Source organism: Phoxinus phoxinus, assembly GCF_949152265.1.
Source record: "Phoxinus phoxinus genome assembly, chromosome: 17".
Classification (NCBI taxonomy): domain Eukaryota; kingdom Metazoa; phylum Chordata; class Actinopteri; order Cypriniformes; family Leuciscidae; genus Phoxinus; species Phoxinus phoxinus.
This window is the reverse complement of record NC_136892.1, coordinates 21099541-21126559: the sequence shown is the minus strand read 5'-3', so window position 1 is coordinate 21126559 and position 27019 is coordinate 21099541. Positions and strand designations below refer to the sequence as shown.

Here is a 27019-nt window from a genome sequence, read left to right as displayed (position 1 = left end):
GAAATAAAAAATATTTTAAAACATTTTCTTGAAGAAAAGCTTAATGCATTTATTTTTTTAATAGTTACATTTTTAAAAATAGTTAAATTAGAAGAAAAATAAAATAAAAAATTTGAATACAAAAAATATTAATGAGTGCTGCTATTACAGCTATTAACTATTGGTGACGTGAATTGCACCACTAATTTTGAATGGCTAAAATAAATCAAATGGATTAAATAAATATTAAACGAAAAACAAATCATTTCTTTGGGCGCTGATAACAGCTACTTCCCTTACAATGAAATTAGTGACATGTCGATTGCAAAAATTAGCATTCCCTCAGAATACGTCACTAATATTAAATGGCTATGAGGCAATTGAGAGATCTTTGAAGGCATCTAAGCCGATTTTAATGGAATTTGCCTTGGTTTCCAGATTTGCTTCTAAATTGTGAATATTTCAAGTGAGAAAAACAAGACAACTGTCCCAGCCATTTCCCCCCCTCCACTAGAAGAAGTCTTGTAAAACATTGTACGTTTGACACTGGCACAGCACTCAAAACAAGCCGTTTGTTACTCATTTTTACCGGGAATTAACGAGGACAACACTGGCATCCCAGAGGGAAATCTGATAACATCACCTCTTTAATCGTTTTCAAATGCTTCCACAGCATTAAATCGACTGATCAAACCTGAGGTGGCCTTGTTGGTTAGCGGTATCTTAAGTCAATGAAGTGTGTAACTGTTGGTAAGCATTTCCTCTCACTTTGTAATTCTGAAGTAACAATTGATCACAGACCAGCTTGCAGGCCAAGAGCACGCTACCACAACACTGCAGGAAACGCAACAGACAATTTGTAAACCTACACAGGCACGAACCGCCACACACGCACCCAGACATTCAGAGGTCTGGATATCTGTAAAATAAAACTCTTGGATGAAAATGAAAGATGTCGGAGCCAGCTTGAAAATCCACAAAAGGATTGCTCTTGTTCTAATGGCTGGATAATATTACCGACTTTCTGTGATCACGGAGGATAAAGCGATGAGGTATTTGGAAAGATGGGTTGTTTTAGGCAAATGACACATCCATTAGGTCACATCAGCAAATTGTACCCAAAACTAATATCTAGTAGACTTGGATCAGGCGATGTTCAAACAGTCATATCAAGAGATGTGGAGTCATTCTGATTCACCAGTTTCGGGTAGATTAAAGAACGAGAGAGGAACTTTACTCCACCGGGAGCAAAAGAGTAACTTTATGCTTCTGGAAAAGTACTCCCACACTTTCAATGAGAATGAGAAATTCCACATTAGTGGCTTAACGTCTCGGTCACTTTTGAGAAAGCTTCATTACTTTTGGCACTGAAATAAGCTAATTCCAACTCGCTCACGTTTCCAGACCTGTGAAAGACAGTCCAATAAGTGTCAAATATGTATTACCTAATACGCAAATAAGACAAAGAAAAGCAAGAGACTGTCTCTACAAGACTAATAAACTAATGCACAGGAAGTGTGGAGCAGGTCGAGGGAAACTAATTGCTTCAGATGATTCCCCACACTCTCGATGTGAAGTTTACAGCTTTCTTGACATAAAGGACTCTTTAATGCAGACCACCAAGGACTTGTTAAAAACAATGAAACGTTTCCTGGTTTCTCAGCCTGCTGAGAGAAATGAATAAAAGCTTAATGAAGCACAGAAGTATCCTTGATCTGCCTGGCTGATGATTACGTCTAGACTAATGAAGAGCCGAATTCGCCGCCTAACGGGTGGCCTATGCCGGTCCATGACAGATACTAACTCAAGGGTAGAAGAAAAATAAATAAATTAGGTGACATTCTGCCCATTAAAGCAAGTAAGTAATTCACACCCACTTGAGAGCCCCCGTAGCTAAAGGGTGACCACTTGGATGACCTGTGCATGAGAGACATTTCACATTTGAACTTGCCTCAGATCACTTTTCACAACCAGCTATATATTTGCAGGGCTTGACATTCACTTTTTTGCTCACCAGCCACTGTGGCCAGTGGTTTTCCAAAGTTACTAGCCACTCAGCATTTTCACTGGCCACAATTTTGACATTGATACCATGGGGGAAACAGGCCATATAGATATTTTTTAATATAATATCATAATTTGGCAGCAGGCATATTAGGCTGCAGTCACTTTAAGACCTGACACACAGATCCACTATACTGTTACACATACGTATATTATGTTCACTTAAAGGGATAGTTCACCCAAAAATGAAAAATACCAAAATGATTTACTCGCCCTCAAGCCATCCTAAGTGTATATGACTTTCTTCTTTCAGACGAAAACAATCGGAGATAAAATAAACAATGTCCTGGCTCTTCCAAGCTTTATATGTCAGTGAATGGAGGATGAAATTGATGCCCAAAAAGGCACATCCATCCTAAAAGTAATTCACACCGCTCCGGGGGGTTAATAAAGGCCTAAAGTGAAGCCATGCATTTGTGTAAGAAAAATATCCATATTTAAAAAAACTTTACAAACTAAAATAACTTCAGGCATACTGCCTACACAAGTCGACTTACACCAATAGAGTTCCCCCTGACATGATGTATGACGTCGGATGTAGGCATTGTGTAAGCTCTGACGTCTCTCGCGGTTCAAACAAACAGGGCAACAAACTCAAGCTCCTCTTCACTTATATCGAAATCCTCCAACATTTCTCTTTAAAATTCTCATTTCAGACTTCTAATTCATGACCAGTGTTTTGTTTTGCTCTATACTCTGTGCTTCCGCGTTCGTCAATACGTCATGCATCGGGTCAGGGGTTACTCTTTCGCCAGAAATCGATGCGTACAACCGCCTGTCAGAAGCTAGTTATTTTAGCTTATAAAGTTTTAAATGTGGATATTTTTCTTACACAAAAGCATTGCTTCGCTTCAGAGGGCCTTTATTAAACCCCAGAGCAAAGTGGATATCTTTTATGATGATGGATGCACTTTTTTTGGCTTCAAAATCTCATCCTCTATTCACTGCTATTATAAAGCTTGGAAGAAGAATTTCTTAATATAACTCCGATTGTATTCGTCTGAAAGAAGAAAAGCATATACACCTAGGATGGCTTGAGGGTGAGAAAATCATGGGGACAATTTAGGTTATCCCTTTAAAACATAACTGACTGTTTATGTGAATATTCGACAAGACTGGGATTTTGACATTATTTTGTGTATTTGACATGCATTTGCAGGGTTAATATTACGCCGTGTGTGTGTAATATATATATATATATATATATATATATATATATATATATATACACGAATTTCATGCGTTAATTTTTTTTTTTAAATAAACATTTCATTTAGCAATCACCAAGCAAATTATATATTAAAAGATATATACATTTTATTTACTAACTTACCAGAAATGGCATTTGTAACAGACATAAGTGGGGAGTGAAGAGCAGGACTGACGCCCCATACGGTGTGGTATCCCACGATTCCTGCCAGGCCAAAGGTTGTAACTATCTGAGTGAAAGCAGCATTGGGAGCTATCAGCCCAAGACCGATCGCCGATGTCAGACCTAAGTAGACAAAACAAGATGCAAAACATTGTTACCCAGTAAGGATGTAAGTTTTGGTCATTTTGAGTGTTTGACTATTTAACAGAGAAATGAGTCTAGTGCCAGCAATGTGTCCTGCTTATACATCCCATAATCCTCTCAAAACAGCAATATTGCTGTGGGTCACACAGCAAGCCTACCAAATATTAGAGTCAAGTGTATGACAAAAATTTTTCCCAACTTTTTAGTTTGTAATTTGCTTTATAAGCATTCATGGTAAATGGTAAATGGATGGACTGCATTTATATAGCGCTTTCACAGACCCAATGGCCACCAGAGCGCTTTACATGTTGCCTCACATTCACCCATTCATACACCGACAGCGGTGTCAGCCGCTAGTTTCATTCATAGTTTTATAAATAAATAAATGCATACATACATACATGAATAAAAAATTAACAGTGGTATAAGCTTTTGCAGTTATAAAAAATAATAATAATAATATCCATCTTTAATATTATTATTAGTTATATTATTATTACACAGGTATTGACTGGCATTATGGTATTGCCAACCATTGGACCAGCCATTGGCCATGCGGGTAAGAAAAACTCTTCTCCACAACAGACATACACAGCAGGAGGGCAGAACCCCCCCCCTCACCACCACCATTTTATCATCCTAGTTTCCTGGCATTCAGATGCCAGAAGGTACCAAGGTGATGTGGAAAATAAAACAGCTTGTGTCGCAATTAGGTGACCAATCACAATTTCAAAAGGAAGTGATTTCGGCCTTCCGAGCAAGCCAGGATTCCCTGTACCTAGACTCATACAGATACAGCAAACCATGAAAGGGCAGGAAGATCTCATTTGCATGTTTGTTTATCAGTCGGTGTTTATTTACGTGCAAGTTTGTGTGGCTTGTCTTAGTGAGGAAGTGAGCGCTTTGATGTGAAGCCAACATTGCCTCTCCTCACACGAGTGTTCCTCGGGCGTCTGCAACCAATAGAATTCATTTGTGCGCCGTTTGGTTTAGCAGGGCTTTGGAGTCTAATCACATCTTAGACTCAAGCGGACAAAAGCGGGCATACAGGGGAGCAGCTATTTTTGGGAATTTCTGAGCAATGCAGATTGCTAAAGTAGATAAAAGGAAGAAAATAAAAATCGGATTAATCTCAAAAGCTATAAAGTGGGGGCGTTTGAAATGTAAACGACAGCCTTATTAACATAGTTCAGTGTCAGAGACCACCAATGCAGCGGTCTCTTCCTCTTAAAATGCATGGGGAGCCGCTTTCATATTAACCCCGGGGGACCCGCGGAGATCCGGTGGGAAGAGGGAGGCAGAGAGGGCAGCCGGACTGTGATTTACCTCCGGTGTAAAGCCCAGCCGTGTTGAGGGTGGCTCTGAAGGGTGTGATGGCAGATGCCCTTTCCTTCTCCAGCTCCTGGACACCCTTTTGTTTTGGAGGCGCTGCCACTGGGACGTTGTTAGGTTGTGGTGCAGGGAAAAGCACTTCTCCGTCCTGCAGACAACAGATAAAGTGAAAGCCAGAATTAAAACAACACCATCACTCAACTCCTTGAAAGCTAAATGAGCGCCAGAGTGATATTGAGTCTCAGCTCACATCCTTGAACTCATTTGAGGTCAGTGGTCAGATTGGATAAAACATCATTTCGTTCTGGCCAAATTATGTTTGTTAAATCATAGTATTCATGGAGAGTGAATGCATAGAATGCATGCTTATTTCACCAATATGATGGTATAACAAATTCACCCTTTACATTACTTACACTGACCAACATACACAATTGACGAACAATATTATTATTATTATTATTATTATTATTATTATAACAATTTACAATAGGGTTCCATTAGTTAAAGTTAGTTAATGCATTAACTTACATTAACAAAGATTCATTTTTAAAAAAATTGAGTATGTCCTCATTGTTAAATGATAAGGTTATTTAGGTTAATACAACTGTTCATTGTTAGTTCACATTTGCTCAGATCCATTAAATAATATTAACAGATATAACTTTTGATTTTAATAATATATTAGTAACTGTTTAAATTAACATCTAAGACTATAAATGCTTTGAAAGTACTTTTCATTGTCATATGTTAACTAATGGTAAAGGAATAGTCCACCCAAAAATGTTGCGTGTAATTGAAAGAAAGGTTCTACCACTTTAAGGTGCAAGCTGTAGCCTGCAGCACACAATAAAGGATTTAGCTGTCCTCCTGTAGCTAAGAACATAGTATGAAAAAAGGTTTACCTTCATAACTACTGAACCTCGGATGACGTGGTCCATTGTGCCATAATCAAAGTCGTTTTTGACATCAAAGTAAAAAACTTCCTTGTCCGGGCTGATGGCACGGAGGAGTTTGATGATGTTGTTCGAATATAATGTGCTGGCCTGAGTGGGGAGGCGACTGGGAATATCAGTATAGCCAACGTGGATCACACCCTATCGGAAAGAACAAGCATATTTTATGAAAGAAGTTAATCTTCTCGACCTGTGAAAAAACAAAACAAATTAAAACAGAAATATTGTGAAAAAACATTACCATTTGGCATTATGCTACATTCACGCAATATCAGGATTACCTAAATTTCTAGATGACAACATGTGACAGACATTTATTTAGTCCTCAGAATTATGCGTTTCTATGATAACACTATCAACACCTAAATTAATCTGCAGTGGTCAGGTGGTATAGCAATCACGCAGTACAAGTCCGAGCGCTCCTAGTTTACAAGTTGTAATTACGAGTTCTAGTAGGATGTGAGGGCACCTTTACTCAAGTCTTCACTGTCACACGATTATTCAGAATATGCAGATTTGGTGCTCAAAAAACATTTCTTAATATCAATGTTGAAAACCGTTGTGCTGCTTAATATGCTTGTGGAAACCATGATGCATTTTGTTCAGGATTCTTTGATGAACAAATAAAAAAAGTAACATTTACATTTATTTTAAACAGAAATCTTTTGTAACGTCATACAAGTCTTTACAGTCATTTTTGATCAATGTATTGCATCCTTACTGAATAGAACTAATACATTTATTTAAAAAAAAACTCTTACTGACTCCAAGTGGTAGTGTACCTGAACCTTCCTGACAAACCCATGAAGCTCATGTAGGCTGCAGTTGTAGTGTACTCACTTTGTGAACAGACAGGTCTCCAGGGACCGTGGTCTCGATGTTTCCCCCAGCCTCAGCGGCCAGATCCACCACCACTGAACCATCTTTCATGGTCTCCACCATTTCCTTAGTAATCAGCACAGGGGCCTTCCGACCTGCATAATAATTTCAGCACAGTGAGACTAGTAAACCAAAACCATGACTGATATGCATTTAATAAGACTCCTCTGATGTGCCTTTTACCCGTGCAACCTAATATACTGATAAGCTGCTTTGCGGCTTGTTGGTTTTAAAAGAAAAACGCTATTCAGATAAAAGTGGAACAGATTGCATGCGTTTTACTAATCGGAGCGTGCTAAAAACAGCCAGGTATGCAGTTTGTTTAGGAATTAAGTTCTAAAAGTCCAACCGGTGGCTCCATAGCTTCAGGGATGGAAATAAAATAACATTGGAGTGACACCAGGAGTGTGCATGAGCATGCAAAAGTCACAGGAACTGACTTTGAATGCCAGCGGTACTGAAAAATCAACATAGAGTGGAAAGACAACTCTCTGCCAACCTAAAGCAAGAGCGACCCAAAGCAACTCTTATGACACTTTGTAAACATTTTCTGTTATGGACATGGCCTGATTTTTATTAGCTTTCAGTCATGGAGATTAGGACAACACATGCTTCAAATGAACAACGCACATCTGCAGCCACAGAGCTGTTAAATTGGTAATTGTGCTGTGCATAATTAGCTTTTCTGGTTAATCTGTTTCTCTTTTCAAATGCCAATGATAGTCATACGAGTATTAACTTAAGGATGACGAGTTAAGCCAGGATCAAAGTTAAAGGAATAGTTCATACGGAAACTTAAAATTGACATCATTTACCCCCCCTTCATGTTGTTCAAATAAGTATGTCATTATTTTTTTCCATGAACCGCAAAAAATAAAATGACTGAGAAAAAGAGCTCAAAAGATATTCAGAATTTCTCAAATATAATATTAAAATTAAGCCATTATGCAATGATAACATTCACCTTTTAAATCAACTGTAGCACCTATGATGCAGGTTGGACATCGATAAATAACATCAAGATGGCTTATTTTATTTAAGAGCCACAGTAAAGTGAAAGAAATGTCAAATAATGGCTTAAAATTGTAATTATAATTGTAATAATTGACTTAAAAGCTTTCATACAGCTTCAGAAGACCTATAACATAGCAAATATAGAGTCATATAGACTGCTCCAAAAAAGCACCATAAAATAAAGTGGACAGCCTGTGATCACTATGACAAAAATTATATATTATGCATGGAAAAATCTGTATGAAGAAGAAAAAAATAACAGCAACAGGGTTTGTAATGACATCAGGGAGAGTAAATAAAGAGAAAATCAATTTCTGGATGAACTATTCCTTTTAAAGTCAAATGATGGAGAAATAAGAACATGAGCAAACAAGATCACTCATTACGTGCAAGAGTGCATGCCTTAGAGGGCATGTGATGGAAAAAGAGGAGATGGAAAGGGAGTAAATGTTGCAGGTGTGCGTACCGGGGATAAGCGCGGTAGTGATAATGATGTCAACATCCAAACACTGCTTGGCAAACAGCTTCATCTCTGCCTCGATGAACTCCTTGGACATCTCTTTAGCGTAACCGCCCTGGCCTTCTCCTGACTCCTTCACATCCAACACCTCTAAAGGTTCGGCACCCAGGGACTTAAACTGCTCCAGTGCAGCCGCTCTGGAAGAAGAGGACAAGACTCCGTGAATAAAACAACACTGCCACCGAGAGGACACTTGCTGGAACTTGATGGAATCAGTCAAGCAGACAAAGTTTAAAGTCACCATGAAATAGAAATGGACAATTCCTATTTTTAATGGAATATCAAAGTCTTAAATGACTTATTCGTGCACATCTTTTTTAAATTAATGTGCCCATGTAATCTTTAAAGGGTTAGTTCACCCAAAAATGTCATTAATTAATCACTTCCAAACCCAAACCCATAAGACTTTCTTTATCCTTCGGAACACAAATAAAATATATTTGAGATGAAATCTGAGAGCTTTCTGTCCCTCCATTGACAGCTACGGAACTAGCACTTTGACGCTTCAAAAAGTTCATAAAGAGTTCGTAAAACGAATCCATATGAATAGAGTGGTTTAGTCCAAATTTTCTTAAGAGACACGATCGGTTTATATTGTGAACAGATTGAATTTAGGCTTTTATTCACATTTAAACATTGATCGATGAACAAACTTCTGCTCAACCAAACCTCATTGGTACTTGTGGAAGCTCAAATGTGCTTCATTAAAAAGATCTTAATTTGTGTTCCAAAGATAAACGAAAGTCTTACGGTTTGGAATGACATGAGGATGACTAAATGATGACAGAATTGTTTGGGTGAATTAACCCTTTAATCAGAATAACCTCCCCTTCCCTCTGATGACGTGTTTACTAGCATGAGGACAGGACAACCTGTCACTCACATGAGATCACAGCAATAGCAAACCACAATGATCCAATCAATTCCCATTGTACAAAATCAAGTCCATATTCACCCTATATTTGTTCTTGTTAGAGAAGCAGTTTCACACATACATACACGTCACAATAGGGAAGACTATCACAAACTTCCATTTCATGCCGACAGTTTGTTGTCAGTGTAATGCACAAAAACCAACGAGGTCTGTTCTAGCGCATCACATACATGCACTTGATGCACACCTTTGTAACGAATCACACGAAAATCATTTATGGTTTTGACACAGATTGGCATTCTGAAACCGCGAGCTTCAAGCTTTAATAAGTTAAATTTACTTGAAGTGTGCAATATACAAGTATCGAATCAGGACTCAGTATCGAAAGATATTTAATATTTAATTACTCATAACGGATCGGGGGCACAAAAAAACTTGATGAGGACATCACTATTTTAAGTTTTGTTCCAAAGCACAGAAAGGATTTGAACTTAATATGAACCTAAATACACTGAGCTTGGTTCTAAAGATGTAAGTTCACACTTATTAGTAAAATAAAGCTTTTGAAAATATGTACATTTCAAACCATTTTAGCAGGATTAGCACTGACATCATTGTTTTTTTGCAAAAGGTCTTTTTATGTTCTTGTTTTTGGGAAAGCGAAACAGATTAAAGAAACATCATAAATCCAAAGAAGAGCAGAACGATGACTCAACTTAAATTTATAAATGCTGACAAGAACAGGAAATAACAGAGCATCTATCAAGATTTAAAAAGGGGGGGATGGATTTAGAAGGGTCAATCATTAGGGTCAAAGTAGGCACAAAAAAAAGAGAATTATCCACAGGGTCCGTTATAATTCACATTTGGCAAGCTGTAAACTAACTTGCATGCTAAATTTCATGTTAATGGGACAAAAGACCTACAGTGGGTTAGAGTCTGAAAAGTTTCTGAACAATCAAAAAGGCAGGAAAAGAAAATCCACTTGATTAAGAAAAAAGAAAAAAAAAAGTTTACCACATTTAATGTGTCGTGGAGATGTTGGTAAAACTTTTTATATTATAGCACCACCTAGTGTTTGATAGATGACTGTGCAATCTTGATTTCATGTTAGACAAAAATAAAACATGATCAAATATTGTAAAATATTATAATTCACTTAAAGTAAGGTTTAAATTTTAACATTTTAAACAATTTATCTGATGGCAAAGCTCAATTTTCAGCATCATTACTTCAGTCTTAAGTGTCACATGATCCTTCAGAAATCATTCTAATATGCTGATTTGGAAATCAAGATTTTTTTGTTTTGAAGTGTTGAAAACAGTTGAGCAGCTTCATTTTTGGAAGCAGTGATAATTAATATATATTTAGATTCAAAAGAACAGAATTTGAAATGGAAATCTTTTGTAGCTGTCACTTTTGATCAATTTAAGGCGAGACACTACAGGTGAATAGGGTAAAGCTTTTAACTAGCAGATATCACCATGAAACGTTCCCAGTTGATTACTACATTAAGATGAGAAAAAAAATTACTACAAGTTTTCTGTAATTTAATGTTTAAATATACAAATTAGGTATTATGTAATTAAAAATGCGCTAATTTGCATATATTTTAAAGGGCACCTATTATGGAATTTTGAAAATTACCTTTCATGTAGTGTGTAACAGATCTACGTGAACAAAAACATCCTGCAAAGTTTGAAATATGAAATTGCACCGTATATAAATTTATTGTCTTTCAAAAGTAAGAGTCGACTCGGAGTCATTTTTATGAATCGTTAGAAGACCGAAGCTTTTTCTCTGACTAGATGACGTCAACTTGTCAAGTCATTTGAATACGATCCGCCCACTTATTGCGCTCCAAGGCCAGGGAAAACTTGAAAACATCATGGCGACGAGACGCTGTGTTCTGAAGTGCGACTCAAAAGCCAACTTTTTTCATCTGCCCAAGGAGGAGCATTTGAAGACTAAGTGGCTACAATTCATATACAACTATACCACAGAAGTATAGTCCGAGCCTTGTGCTTTGTTCGCGCCATTTTGAAGACGATTGCTTTACCAACTTAAATGCACTCAAACTTGGATTCGCGAGCCGGCTGATATTGAAGGAAGGTTCAGTTCCAAGTGTATTTGCATCAGCTTCCTCCTCCGTATCACAACCTGTAAGTGTTATTAATAATTGTTGCTTTTATGTTTTATGTAGCATGCTTAATAATTATTTAGTTTGTTGTGTAAGCACCGTTTAGCTTCTAGGTCTTCAATGGCAATTGTATTGAGATATGTGAAGTGTTTGTCGTTGTTTTCTGAGTTGTCTTAAAGAATAGAATAATACCTCGTAGTAACGTAACTGCATTTTTTTTTTTTTTTTTTTAACGTTATGTTTATGCATCGGGCTAACGCAAACAAAGACTGATTGTGCTTTTACAATATGAACTCTGGGCTATGCTCGCTAACGTAACATTAAATTCTTTATCTTATTTTTATTTTTTTACTACAAACTACAAAGCAGTGGACTATAATCATTATTATAACACAATTTAATTGATAAAAGCATCATTGTACTCAGTGTTAAACAATAAGTATTATCTCTGTAAGCACTGCTGGGTCATCTGACCAATCAACGCATATTAGCGTCGCGCAAAGGAGGGGTTTGGAAAAATGAGTCGTTGAACGAATCATTTGGGAGTCGGTGAGCAAATCAGGTAAAAATAAATGCATATTATACGACAACTAAAGTGTTTTTTGTCATTGCATGCATGTAAAACTGTTGTTGGGGACTCCCTAAACAACATTAGGAACATTTTAAATGTCATAATAGGTGCCCTTTAAAAAACTAAATCTGAGTATTGGATAAAGCCAGGTTCAAAATTATTTATTAATTATGTTCACATATTAGATGGGAAAAATACAGAGGGATTTAAGGATATCTACTTTTGTTATCCTGTAAAGCAGAATATACATTCAATAGCCTTAAATAGATTTTCACCATGTTTTTTGGAATAAAATGTTATATAAATCAGGCTAGGAATAATACATTTACAAATCCCTCTGTAAATGTCTTCATAATATAACTAGGTACAAGACTGGAAAGTTTGGTGTATATAGGTGCTACTGAAGTGGAGATTTCGGACTTGGAGTATGAGAGAAAAGTCCTTTTGAGAAAACGGGCATCAGCCAATGAGATTGCGAATTTAGAGTTAAATCCCCCCCTTTTACTTTCCCGATTGGTTGCAAATAAAAAGAAAATGACCATATTTGGATCCGACAGCATTGTACAGGAGAGAGAGAGCGTTTTCAAACGGTGCATGTGATGACGATGCAGACAGCGGGATGATTTAGAACGTCAACTTTTGTTGAATTTATGAGAAATCTACAGACGCAAATAGACAGTGTAGTAAAATAAAGACCTATATGTGTATTTCTGACTTTTTTTTCACCACAAGTCTGAAAAACGACATGTTATTGAAGACATATCCCAAAATCTCAAAAGTGATCAATGAAAAAACCCGATGTTTTTGCCTGCCGTGTCTCGCCTTAATGGATACTTGCCAAAAACAATTAAAAATTATACATTTTTTCAAAATCTAAATCAGTTTTAGGACTTTTTACCTGGTGTCAAATCCCCTGACAATGGCACCCATAGCACGGGCAGAGCCAGCAGCAGCCAAGCCAGCCACTCCACCTCCAATGATCAACACCTGCCAAGAAGAACAGCCTTCATAAAATTCAAACTCTGAAATAAACTGAAAAATCTAATTTGGGAAAGTATGAAAAGCGCTAATATCTTCATCCAAGAACTAATGTGAGAAATGTACAGCAATGAATCAAGCAAACTCAAAATAAGCACTCAGGGCGTGTGTGCGGTTATGCCAGTACATACCTTAGCAGGAGGAACCTTCCCCGCGGCTGTGATTTGACCAGTGAAGAAGCGGCCAAAGTTGTTGGCTGCCAAGACCACGGCTTTATAACTGCCAAAAAAAAAAGCACATAAGTCATGGCCACTGATGAAGCAGAAATCAAGACACAGCAGGTGAACAGGGTGAAATTTTTAACTAATAAACCTCACCATCCTTCCTCAGTTAATTGACACATTTTGCATTACAAGTTTCCTGCCATGTTATAACTTAATATACAAATGAGGTAATGACTAATTAAAAATGCACTAATTTGCATAAATTTCCAGAACAGAATACAGAAATCTTAACATTGTATAAAGCCAGGTTCAAACTTCATTACATTTTGTTGATATATTAGAAGAGGATTTTATTCTTAGGAATAAGATTCAAATATAATAGAAAATATATAGGAATAAAACTACAAAGTTTGGTAGTGCTACTGAAGTGGAGATTTTTGTCTCAGTGCTTGAGAAAAAAAAATCATTTTGAGAAAATAGTCTTTAAAAGATATGAATTGTAATGGAAATCTACAGACGCAAAATGATAATAAAGTAATAAAATAAACACTTAAATTAGTATTTTGGAAGTTTTCTTTGCAAATGTCTGAAATACAACCCAAATTCTCAAAATGAACAAGGGAATTTAAAAAAAACAATGGTTTTACTTTTACATGTAGTGTCTTGCTTTAAATAGAAAAAAGAATTACAAAAATTAATTTAAAAAAGTATTTCTGTAATATTTTAGCAATTTTTATGCCTTATGTGATTTGACAGTATACAGGATAGCCAGGAAAACAGGGTGGAGAGAGGAAAACAAAATTGTCAAAGGACCTCGAGCAGCCCATAAAGCTATTGGCGCCGACATTATTATTATACAACACAATACATACAAAAACTGCATTAACCGAAAGCTGTTAATTACTGAAATTAAAAATCATGCAAATACAAAACGCTGTCTAGTCTTCTGCATTTTTCGTATTAGATGGCCTTACCCAGAAATGTTGGCCATGGAGCTGAGGGCATCATAACCCTGAGCAATAGTAACTCGGGGCACCTGGTCCATGGCCAGGATGGTGGTTTTGCGCTTGGACAAAATGTCCATCAGCTCAGGGTTCTGAGCGGGATAGATGAAACTGACGAGGGTGGATCCTTCACTCATGAGGTCCGCCTCATGAACTCCCAGAGCAGAGTTTAAAATCGGGGCTCGCACCTGTAGAGAAAAGGTGGAGTGTATGAAGCCTGGTTTATACTCGCTGCATCCGCATGAGCGCGAAGGTGCGCGTGGCAAAAATGCCGCCAGCATGGTGGTGAGTATTTTGGCTTTGTTTTATTACAAATGTTGTTATGCTGACTTTTTAAAGCACAAAAAATAGCCACACAAAACAAGACAACACAGTTCAGTTAGTTTGGAGTTTGCAGCACGACTGTTGACAGCCCCTTCTGATAGTTGACTGTCCTGCCAAGGTACACTGAGTACTTTACTACGCTGCTTTCTGATGGTTAAGAGGACAATTACTCAGTCGCCCCCTGTCGTTTCAAAGAATAGTACAACGGCAAGCGCATCAAGTATAAACGCCTCGTCCGTTTGGAGAGGTGCGCACACAGTCAGCGGAAGCTCGCGGTGTGGAGACAAGCGAGTGTTAATGAAGACTTGGTTAAGTGAAGGTAAGATTAATTAATTTGAAGGCTTCTAATAGTACCTTAAGCAGAACATCAGATGAAAAGACATCTTTGACATCCCTGATGGTGGCTCCTGCCTTCATATACATGTCATCGGAGAACTTGGCAGATTCCCCAGCACCCGACTCCACCACCACATTAAAGCCCTGCTTGATGAGAGCTTCCACTCCGGCTGGAGAGATGGCCACTCGACGCTCATTCTGAAAGATTTCCTTGGGAATGCCGACAGTCAGCTGTTTGTATGGAATGCCTGCAGGGAATAACAGAATGACAGAATCAAGCAGAGCCTGGAGAGGAACATGAGATGTACTTATCAAATGCAGGGTTCAACAGGTGGGCCCTGCACCAGCAGCACTAGAGAATTTTTACATTGTATTTCTAATGCATACTTATATTTTATATAACTTTGTATACTAGAAACATATTTATATTATAATACAAAGTTAATGTTTATAGTATATAAAGTTATATAAAACAGGTTTTACTATTATTACAGTTGTATTCTAAATAAATAAAAAAATATTGTTTTACATTTAAAAAATTATACTTTTTTTATAATACAGTTAGTATTATTATATTATAAAATTATTAAATACATTTTATATAACTGCATACTATGAAAATATTTACATTTTAAAATAAGTATTTTACATGATTTTACAAAGTACAACAACTTTAAATCATAGCCTACCAATATTCGATCCTGTGAATTTAAAAATTCATGAAATTTATGAGTAAAACCTTAAATTATAGTTTAAAACCCAACACCACAGAAACAAAGTGAAGTGTGAACAGCTGATCTCATCTTACTCCCATAGCGAATATAATCTCTCAAGATAATTTCTAACCCGTCAGACTCTCCGTTTTGAAATCAAAGAGGTCAAAGAGTAAAGCTGTACAATAAAGATAAGCACCATATACGGAAGCAGACTTACAACTGGTGAAGGAGTTTATAAAGAGTGGTAAAAAAAAAAAAACTGAGACCTTTTGTGTTGGACTAGAGGTCCATGCAGTCTCCGTGAGACTTGTGGTTTTACAGCTATGTGCATTTTTACAGCAAGGCGAGACCTTGTGACTTTGCAACAGCTCCAATTCTGCAGTTATATTTCAAAAAAATAACTGAGAATTTCAAGCTGTAAAACAGAGCATAACTGGGTTTTGGCATGTGCAATAAAGTAAATCAAGTTGTTGTTTTTTTTATGCACAGCTTCATTTTATGAGTTTGGGTCTGTAAAAGTTGTGCAAATAACATGTGGTCTAGACAGGCTGAATATGCATCAAGAAGTCGTCCAAGTCATGTCCTGCTACTGGTAGGTCACTTGTGGAAAATTCCATTACAGGCATGATCTATTGATAACAACAACATAAGCTCATGTGCATCACAGACTTGAGCTGCCTAGAGGTGGTTAAAGTGGGCCACAGACAGCAAAGACAACTCAAAATGTATTTGGACACGTCAGCCATATGTATAATCTATGAATGTCACTCTAAAGCCCCTTTCACACAGAGATTCCGGAAAATACACGGATAAAGTGACCCGGGATTTGACCCGGGTTCGTTTGAAAATGGTTCATTCACACTGCCAGTGATTTGCCGGAATCAGAGAGCGCGTTCACACACAAGTGACACAACCCGGGTATGTCCCGGATAGACGCGTGACGTTATGATGTGACGTATAAGGTGGCGAACGAACGATCTCAGCTTCGGCGCGGATTGCAAGGAGCTCTCGGGTCTCTGCTTCAGTCCAGTTTGCAGACATCTTTTCGTTCTTTCTTGTATCGATGACAAACACAAACTTTCTTCTAACAGAGTAACAGAGTCGCACGATAACTACCACATTGCGAAGGCTCGTGCATCATCACTACGACACACCCCTTACGGCATTTGTCCTGGCTTTTGTTCACACAGCGCGCGTTCCGGGTCTGAACACGGCAATGTTACTAGGTCCCCAACCCGGCATCGATCCCGGCATTAAACCCGGGTCGTGTTTGCGTTCACACAGAAGGCGTTCCGGCAATTTGCCGGCAATTTGCCGGGTTCAAAGTGCTGTGTGAATGGGGCTCAATAGAGATCAAACAACAAACCAAATGGCATTAATTATTGGTGTAAACAAATCAGGAGGGTCCACGGACATCTGCGCACAGCGTCCACATGCAGGCCAATTTGTGTCCGCGAGGACGGTGCACGTACAACAGCGCATGTGCTAGTGACTTGAGCATTTGAAAACAAAGTCCACTAGATAGTGAGCATGTCCACATCCAAAGGAGTATACTTTGAAAGTCTTGCGCGTGTGTGAGAGAGTGGAACGCAGAACATAAAGTGTACCCGCGCCTTTAGAGCAGCTCTGCTTTCTGGCATATTCAAGGGAAATTCACTTTTTTTGTTGTTGTTGAGAATAGGTGACCGACTGTTTTGTGACATGAGCATAATGCCAGTGCCAAATCTGACCAATCTGGAAAATTATATATACTTTACACAGAACATAAAATTACACACTACCGTTCAAAAGTTTGGGGACAGGAAGAAAAGAAAAACTTATTTAAGATGCATCAACTGTTCAAAAGTGACAGTAAATACATTTATAATGTAACATAAGTTATCAACATTGATAGTAAGAAATATTTAGCCTAAGCAGCAAATCAGAAAGATTTCTAAAGGATCATGTGACTCTTAAGACTGGAGTAATGGCTGCTGAAAACTCAGATTTCCCATCACATGAATCAATTATTTTAAAATGGAAAACAGTTAGCGGTATTTTAATTTGTAATATTTCACAATATTACTGTCCTTACAGTATTTTGAATCAAATAAATGTAGTCTTGTTTAGAATAAGAGACTCACCGACAGTACTATAAATAAAAAGAATTTGCAAGTAGTTTTTAAATAATGTTTTTAGCATTTCCAGATGTAAATGGAAACAAAGTGAATATCTGAGGCCCACAAACTTCTTATAACTACACTGACTGCTGGCAGTCACCATAGACATGCGTTTCTTTTCCCAGCAGGCATTCTCCTGCACAAGCTGTGCCACAGTTCTGGTTCCTCAGCTGATACAGTGCCAGAAATAACCCGCCCCAGCTGTCATTTCCCCTTTAAAAAAAAAAAAAAAAAAAAAGTGTCTGCCATTAATGGCAGGTCTCAAACACGCGCTGTTTCCAGGCAGCCAGCACACTACACAGGTCACCTACAAAACACTCATTCATTTCCTGGGACCTTCAACACAACTAATAGTGGCAGAACAAGCAGGGCAGGGACACAGTGACCTTGAGGGACATTGCATATTACATACATGGACTGCTACAGAAATATTAGAGTGAGAAGTTTGGGAATGTATCATTGCTTTTGTCATACTTTAAAACAAAATCTGCTGAGGTAAAACAAATGATTTTTATATATAAGCATAAGTGAACCGTATTCAAAAGTCTTTAAATCATCTCATTCATTAATTTACACTGAGGGAAAAATACCTCAACCAGACATGACCAGTCACCTCAAGTCGCCCGGTTACTAAAATTGAATGTCTGAAACAGAACATGTTTTATAACAATTTTAGTATTCCAGTAACGTTACCTGGACTAGCGAGGCGAGAGAGGGCTTGATGGGTCCTAAAGAACCGCACACATGGTGTCTTCACCGACTGCACACTCTGAAGTTTAGCACAGGCCAGCCCGGAGAACAGGGGGCTGGAACAGCTGGTGGCTACCACACGCAGAAGACTCGCCATCGGAGACACAAGGAGGAGCTGTGCAGTTGGAACAACCCTCCTCCTACATGTGAGTGAGAGAGCGAGAGAGAGAGAAAAAAGTAAGCCAGATGACCTATCCCACAATGCTCCACTCTGCCCCACTAACTGTAGCTCAGCTGTTTACCCACCTCCAAGGTGACACACACGCTCGTAGTTAACATAAGTGAACTGAGCATATCAAGTCACTATGTCTTCACATTTAAAAATAAAACATCTTACAAACACAACAGAACACATTCAATTATTTAAAGGAATTAAAGGGTTCAAAAATAAATAAATATATACTGTTCAAAAGTTTGGGGTAAGTCTTTATTTATTTATTCTTAACGCTCTTATTCAAGCAAGGATGCATTAATCTGGTCTAAAGTTACTTTAAACATTTATAATGCCACAAAATAGTTATTTAAAATCAATGCTGTTCTTTTAAACTTTCCAAACCTGGAATAAAAATGTATCATGGTTTACACACAATATTAAGCATATTAATATCAGCACAATGTTTTAGCAGCTGACTAGTATATCAGAATAATTTTCTGAAGGATAATGTGAAACTGAAGACTAAAGTAATTCAGCTTTGCCATCACAAGAATAAATTACATCTTAAAATAGATACAAATAGAAAACAGTTATTTAAAAAATAAGTTTTTGCAATAATATTTCAGAATTATTATTGTTTTAATGTATTTTTATCAAATACATGCAACCTTTGTGAGAAAAGACCCAGAATTTTTGACCGGCAACATAGGCCCTACACATGCATATGCAATACATACATGTATACACACACACTTCCGGTATACATATACACATACATACATACATATATATATATAAAAAAAATTCACTATAACTCAGTTTAATCCAGAGAGTAAAACAGTCAAGGGGACACAGAAATAAACACTGTCTTAGAAAATTAAGATCGTTTAACATAGATAAAACTCTGATGGAATTATTCTATAAGTCTTATATAGAGTCAGTGTTGTCCTTTTCCATTATCTGCTGGTTTGGAAATCTTAGTGTGAAATACAAAAATGCACTAAAAACATTAGTTAAAAACAGTGGGAAGATTATAGGTAAAGAGCAAAGAAGCTTGACAGATCTGTTTAACAGAAATGTTTTGAGTCGAGTCCATTCTGTAATTTCAGACAGTGGACACTTTCTATACCCAGAGTTTTCTATGTTGCCCTCAGGTCGTCGCTATAGATTACCAAAGATTAAAAATAATCGATACAAATACTCTTTTGTTCCGAGTGCAATTAGACTATTAAATAAGTCTTAATAGGTATTTTTAAGGTTTTTTTCTTTTATTTTTAATTTTTTGTAATACGTGTTATTTATTACCATAATGTATTGTATGTGTCAGTTTCTTTGTCTGTTTACCTGTGCTTGCAATCAAATTGCCCAAAAGGGATCTTAATAAAGCTTGACTTGACTTGACTTGACACTGAATGTGTAGTTAACAGTATATACGTGTGTTTGTTTAGGTAAATGGTCTCTTCAGGTGATAAGGGTTTGTCTCGGAAGCCAGTGCAGGTCATACAGTAGCAGACAGGCCTTATTATACTGTAGGTCTGACACCATAAACACTGCCTGCATATATTCTGATCCACAGTATACTAAATATACAAAATATAAAATAAAGGAAAACTTTTTTTTTAAAGATGCATGTTGCAGTTTTTCTGTTTTTCTTTCTTTTTTTGATAATGTTTAATGCAATTTTGATGCATATTGTAATATTGAATATTATAACTATAATTAATTATCTAAACATCATAATTATGACATGTGCGTTTTTAAATGTTAGACACTGACCTGTTTGACCTCTCAGGTCAAACAGGTCATCACAACTTTAAAGACATTTTATGCATTTAGCACAAAGACTGATACTAGAAGAAAGACTAGATGATACATATCTAATAGGTCTCACAACAAAATAAATTAAGGATTTGCGGTATATTATACACGTACACGTCTAAGTAGTTTTCTTATTTTAAATATACATGCATCCCACACATAAAAGCAGCGCAGTGGTTATGAGTGTATGAAGGTGTGGGAAACAATAAAATCACGCGAAACGTGTGCAGACAGACTATATTGGATTATCGTGAAAACTACAATCCTATTCCAGCCCCACGTCACCGGACCAGAGAAGTGACATAAGTCTCTATCAAATGTGGGGCAGCCGCAACACTAACTGTTAACTTTGATTTATAAACTACAATCTTTTAAAAAATGACAATATTCAACATAAGTTATACGGTTAAGAGAAAACGAGTAGCGCCAAAAATAAAACACCGTTGATCGTCCTCGTGTCTAGAGTTTGTTATTGGACAGTACAGAAGTCATTCAATCAAACAACTCAATGGCACAAGGCACGCAGAATTTCCGTCTATATTTATACATTTTATATTTTCATTCATAGCATGCGGCTCAAACACAACAGCCCTATTCACTAAAACCAGTTATGCACTACTAACTCAAAAGCAAGAGTTAGCGGCTTTGGGATCGAGAGAAGGCGGGCACAAGCGCTCATTTCCCCTTCTTTCCTTTCAGTAACACACACTAGCTTGATAGCTAAGCAGAAAGCAATAACTACATGCTGTCGTTTGCATTAGGAGATCAAATCAATGCATGCCCTAATGCATTTCTTAGGATCAATTGACAATGTGGCGAGGATCGATAATGAACAATTGAAATTCTCACCGAGAGGAGAAAGAGCATCAATGAGCGACCTTTGAATTGCGGGACGGAAAGCTTACAGCCGCCAGCAACCCGGAAGTACTCGCGCTCACCTCTATCTGCACCGCTTCATTCGACCGTCCATCAACGTGTTAATCAGTCATGTGCTGCTGTGGGCGTTTCAACTAGATTGAACACAGGCTAGTTTAAAATATTTAGGTATATTTTAGGCTTAAAAAAGATTTCGTACAGAATATTAGCACAACTAAAAAAAAAAAAAGTTTTCCAGTCTCTTTCAATTCGATTTGTCACATCAAATCGTGTTGATTTTTTATTATGGGAAATTCAAAATTTGGATAAACTTATTATGGGAGTTGTACAATTGTACCATGGTAACCAAAGTTTTTACACATTTCTATTAATAATACAATTCAATCACATTAAAAACATTCAGATTAAGGGTTGTTCAATTATTAAGTTAAAATATGTAAGGATTATCAATTTGCTCCGGGAGCAGGTTAGCCGTGTAGCATATATATATATTGAAATACATTCATACTCTTTAATTATGGGTTGTATTTTAATAGTAACATTGCTTAACCAAAGTCTTTGATGGATACGCTAGAGATTCACGTGTCCAGCAGGGGGCGGTAGTAGTCAAGGACAAGACTTCAACACTGTCTGAATGCAACTCACATTTCAAAGAATCTGAGAAATCTTGAGAAAGGTGACCCAAATAATAGGTTCTTGATTTTGGCTGCAATGTGCACTGTGCAATTACAATTCTTCTGTTCAAATCACGTTCAGACCATATAAAGCCCCCAAAATTTAAAAAAATTGTCCTGAGGAACTGTTTTAGCCTCTGACAATTTCTTTGTTTCTTGGCCCCTTGAAATAAAAGTACACCCCTGCTTTCACAGACAAGGCTTAAACTAGTCCCAGGCTGTTTGAGCTGTTTTAACTGAAAGCAACTTTCACTGATATATCTTAAAATATGTCAGTGCCATTGTTTTTTCTCAAGATGCACATCCAAATCTTTTTCTAAGACACGTTTATAAAAGCTACTTAAATGTCCTATTTTAACTAAGGCCTAATACTGGCTCAATGTAAGCCCTGTCTGTGAAACCAGGCCACAGAGTAGTGGATTAGTGAGTGGAACTCATAGTTCAAGGAGCAATAAAAAAAAAAATTAAACACTTGCAGGCTAATAGTTTAGAATATTGAAACAATTGAACAAGTAACACTGACATTTGTTAAACATTTAAATTTAAAAACAAAATGATGAATATAATTAAACAATTTTTGCATATCCTTTCCTTCTGTTCCGTTAGCATTGGATGTGGTGCTTTTCCCCCGTTTTCCCTGGTCTCTCATATGTTTCTGTTCAACTAAATCCATTCGTGGAATGTCTGTGTATATGACTGTTAACCATTAACTCTTCTCCCAGATTGCTACAGCCACTTCTCACAATTCTTCTCACACCAGGAAAAAAAGTTTTTAGCTTTGCACTATATAACAAATTAAAATTAAAACGCATGCAAATAATACTTCCCCACCTTATTTATAGATCTATTGTAATGTACTGTACATAAAATATAAATTTATATGAAAAAAGTTTTATTTTATCGTGGATCAGATTTAATACCATAACTTTGCTTTCCACAGTTTTTATCTAAAAAATGTAAGTTTTACACTTTCAACCTTTTATTTTGTTTTCCATCTGATAACATCATGTGTGTTGGCCATGCATTTCTCTTATTCCGGTGTATTCATAAAAAAACAAATTTCAAAGTGTGTCATGAAAGCTATTTTGAGAACAAAAAAGTTATGTAGTTTCATGTCTAAAAAAAGGCAATCTAAAAATATCATTTGACATTTTAGTCTGATACAAACAGGCTAGTTTGTGTTCGTGAGAAACACAGTGCGATTATTGGAGTTCTGTTCCTAATCATCATAGTTTTTGATGTCTGTTTTACAGATGCATGGATTGCGAGTGTCCAGAGACAACAAAGACTGGTTTGCCTTTGTAAATGAAAAATGTCTGTTATTCTTGTTTAAACTTCAATATTGACTTTCAGAACCCATATTTAAATTGCCAAGATATAATCTGCAATAATAATTATTCTCCAAAAGAAATGGCTAAAGCAAATTGACAACAAAATCACATTAAAGTTGTAAAGGGGTTGGGTTTCCTCCTGCCCTTTCATTCTTCTCCTACAAAAGCTCATCCTCCATGCAGACACAAAGTTATGAAGCACAAGAGGCTGCTCCGCATGCCTCACAGCTCCACGTTGCTTTGAAGTTTAGAAATTCCAGGAGTTTCCTGTAACAAGGTCGAACTCTAATGTGAACCAGAAGCTGTTTTTTTCTCTCTGCCTCCTCACTCTGTTGGTTAGTGGAGAGTGTGAAGTCTCGATATGTCTCGCCTGTGGATCCTCCTGCTCCTGTTGGCACACTGGATCAACAGCCCGGTGCTTTCTGCAAAAGCAGGCAAGAAAAAACACCAAGGGAAGAATCAAAGTGACTCTGCAACTCCCAAGGAGGACGTTGGGTCAGATGGGGCTCGCGACAGTCCATCAGAGTCGGACTTCTTGGCTGATTTTTCCGGGAAACACCGCCTGTGGGTGATCACCGCGCCGTCGCATGGTGACAACTATCTGCGTATGATGGAGAAACAGATTCAGGAGTCTGAGGGACTAAACTGTCGCTTGGCAGAAAGAGACACGCTCGTTGTCACTATTATTCAGAATGCCATGATGGAAGGCAAAATCCAACGCACAACCTTGCACGGAGAAGCCACTGTGGAGGTCATGGACTCTGAAATGGTGAGCAAACTTCTCCATTACCTTGAGGTGGAGTACCATACATTCTCCATGTTGATTCTGAAGAAGAACATGAGGGTTAGCGAGAGATTTCCTTACCCGGTTCGCGTTGAGGCCATCCTTGAGGTCATTGATCAGCTGCCTGTGCGAAAGTTGGAGAAGGTCGCCAGAAAGGGCTTACCAGTTAAATGCAAGATCACAAAGAAGAGGTTAGTGATGAAAAAAACAGGTTCCAGCAAGCGTAGGACCTTCAGCCCACAGAGGCAAATGAACACCACGTCCATCCTTACACAGAAGATACGTCTAGACAAAAAGGCAACATTGAGAAACAAAGTCCAAGATATTTTGAGAGGACGCTCGCGATTCGTCATCCGTAAAACGGCGGGCAGCTCAGGCAATGGCAAACCATCAACTAAAGCAGGTTCAGAATCTGGATCTAAAGGAAATGAGAGGCTGAAGCACGACAACCAAAAGAAAACTCATGATAGTGACAGAAACAGAGAGCCAGTAACAGAAGTAAAAAAACATTCTGACGCAGATCAAACGCATACTACTGCAAAATCTAATTTTGACACCCTCAATGAGGATTTCAATGGAGAACAAACCGTTGACCATTCAACCTCTAAAAAGAAAGGCAAAGGAAAGGATGGCAAAAAAAATGGAAAAGGAGGGAGGAGGAAGTCGCAACGAGAAGCAGATGATAAGGAAAAGGCAGCTCTTAAAGAGTTCATGCAAAACCTCAAAGGGAGAAGAAGACTTCTTGTAAGTTCTTGATTCAAAATTCCTACATATTTGCAGCTCTCCATTGAATGGTGTATCTGATTATAATGAGGTTTTCTTTTTGTGGTGCAGGTGATTTCATCCCCAAGTGATGTCTCAAGTCAGTATATCAAACAGAGAGATGATAATGAGCTACGTAGCTGTGAGTTTTCCCAAAGAAAGGTCTCAGTGCTGTCCATAATGGGTTCAGATCATACTCCAACGCTACACATCCAACACTACCAAGGTAATTCAAATGTGTAAACACTGACATTAGCAAACCACTTGTAAACTTGGTTATGAAGACAAAGATTATACAGATTTGTACAGAAGAATAATCAAACTACTTGTCGTACTGTATGTTTTTGATTCACTAAAAAGAACCACCCTAAAGCTTTTGAACTTGTCTTGCGCTTGCTGCGACGCACAATTTTGTCAGAAATGTAAAATGCTCTATGTTCCTTTTGAAACAGACTCTGAACCACCACAAGCATCCTTACCAGAAAAGTTCAGAAACCCAGAGTTAATCATCGAGATCCGCAGGGAATATGGGCTGGACTCCAAAAACTTCTCAATGGTGTTGACTGACTATGACCTGAGGCCGAACGTGAGAACGCTTTATTTTCTCCTAATTCACAGAGACTTTGAATGACTGCTGAATCAAAGGCATACTTGTGGTTTTTAGCTTAACAGGGTTTTCAGCAAGCCAACAGCTCCTTCCGATTTACTGGATTACATTGACAGCTTTCCTTCACGTCAATCTGAGAAGGAAGACGAGCGAAAAGCTCCATCACGCTGCTCTAAAGACGAAAGAAACAATCAGGAGAACTCGCTTCTGAGGTGAGTAATGAGTTTCACCCTGCATTGAACTGATTACTAATTTTTCTAATTATTCTGATTATCATATTTTTTTAGGTTTATGTCCAAACGAAGACTTTTAATCATCTCAGCACCTACAGTAGATGACTACTCATTCCATCAGCAGCTTCAGGCACTCAATGGACAGGAGTGTCCAATGGGTATGCATTGTGTTTTCTGAGCTCTTTCTAGCGTGGATATGTCTTTAAAAATGATTGATTCACTATATTTGGCAACCATTAAAACTTAATCCGCATGGACAGGTATCCGTCATTTTGCCTTGTTGAAGATTGTGGGTACTGGATCGACAGCTTCAGGAACAGTGGAGTTTTTTCCATTGAATGGTGAGATCATAAAACTCTTCCTCTTTTCATGCAAGTAATACATAAAGCTTTAATAAATATTATGAAATGAGGATGGAATATTGATCATGCCCTACAGGGAAAAGTCAACCTGAGAAAGAGACGCTCTCGCAGGATGTGGTGGAGAGTCTCAGAAATCAGTTAAAGATAAACAGGGACTACTTCAGCATGCTGGTGGTGGGTAAGGACGGAGACGTAAAGGCTTGGTTCCCGTCTCCAATGTGGTCTTTGGGAAGCATCTACGACCTCGTGGACTCGATGGAATTGCGTCAACAGGAACAGAAACTGCAGCAAACACTTGGAATTCACTGTCCAGATGAGAATACTGGGACTTACCATGGTTACAGAGAAGAGACAGAGGACAGCTATTTGTACCACAGATCTGAGGACTAAAAGTCATCCAAACAAAGACATTGGACATGCATATAATGAACACGGCATGCATTTGTACATTTGTCATCCCCATATCATGTGATGCAAAAGTTATAATAAACAGATCTTGTATGAAATTCATACATTCATCTTACATGTTGTTGCTATGTCCTGTAAAATTTCACTTCCTGGCATCTAGTTTCACATGCTACTAGTCTAGCTCTTCTATAAGCTTTTGGTATTAAAGTCTATTTTTTCTAAGCTGAAGAAAATGTCTGAGTGTCTTTAATGTCTTTGTGGGTTACTATTCAAAAGTTTGAGGTTGGTAAGATTTTATGTTTTCTTATGCTCACCAAGCCTGCATTTGTTTGATTAACAATACAGTAAAAAAAAAAAAACATCAATATTGTGAAATATTACAATTTAAAATAACTTTTCTATTTTCTGTTTTCTATTTTAATATATTTCAAAATGTAATGTCCATGTGATGGTGTCGTAATACACTAACATGTACCAAAAAAAGAAGAATATTACTCTCAACAAAGACAGTAAAAAATAAACAACAACAAAATCAAAAGGCTTCAGTGTTCTTTTATGTGTTCTTATAGTATTCCATCATGCACATAAGGGAAGCATATTCGAGTATAGAAAGAGCAATTGTGCAGTAGGGATAGGCAAATAGATTTGATGAGGAGAGCGATAGGACTTCCTGT

The 27019-nt window shown here is 37.5% G+C and overlaps 2 protein-coding genes across 2 annotated transcripts in view; one reads left to right on the top strand and one right to left on the bottom strand.

The window, feature by feature from the left end:
- Positions 1-21283, bottom strand: part of nnt (nicotinamide nucleotide transhydrogenase) — a 43115-nt gene extending 21832 nt beyond the window's left edge. Inside the window, exons 1-11 of the mRNA XM_079587131.1 lie at positions 21158-21283; positions 18280-18476; positions 14730-14959; positions 14022-14239; positions 13015-13102; positions 12744-12832; positions 8207-8397; positions 6688-6821; positions 5797-5988; positions 4886-5039; positions 3377-3538 (exon numbers count right to left, since the gene is read on the bottom strand). Of these exons, the coding sequence (XP_079443257.1) occupies positions 3377-3538; positions 4886-5039; positions 5797-5988; positions 6688-6821; positions 8207-8397; positions 12744-12832; positions 13015-13102; positions 14022-14239; positions 14730-14959; positions 18280-18433 (1612 nt within the window). The 5' untranslated portion in view covers positions 18434-18476; positions 21158-21283. The remainder of the gene's footprint in view (positions 1-3376; positions 3539-4885; positions 5040-5796; positions 5989-6687; positions 6822-8206; positions 8398-12743; positions 12833-13014; positions 13103-14021; positions 14240-14729; positions 14960-18279; positions 18477-21157) is intronic.
- A 2085-nt stretch (positions 21284-23368) lies between these two features.
- ccdc80l2 (coiled-coil domain containing 80 like 2) lies at positions 23369-26856 on the top strand. Its single transcript, XM_079586790.1, has 7 exons — positions 23369-24717; positions 24808-24961; positions 25188-25321; positions 25400-25554; positions 25630-25733; positions 25836-25916; positions 26014-26856. Exons 1-7 carry the CDS (start codon positions 23551-23553, stop codon positions 26325-26327), a joined length of 2109 nt encoding a protein of 702 aa, XP_079442916.1. The 5' UTR covers positions 23369-23550; the 3' UTR covers positions 26328-26856.
- The last annotated feature ends 163 nt before the right edge of the window (positions 26857-27019 follow it).

Excerpts from the sequence above, each read along its gene's own strand:
- ccdc80l2 (XM_079586790.1), top strand. The coding sequence starts at position 23,551 with ATGTCTCGCCTGTGGATCCTCCTGCTCCTGTTGGCACACTGGATCAAC. Across the intron at positions 24,962-25,187 it reads ACACATCCAACACTACCAAG|ACTCTGAACCACCACAAGCA; the intron begins GTAATTCAAATG and ends CTTTTGAAACAG. Across the intron at positions 25,322-25,399 it reads ACTATGACCTGAGGCCGAAC|CTTAACAGGGTTTTCAGCAA; the intron begins GTGAGAACGCTT and ends TGTGGTTTTTAG.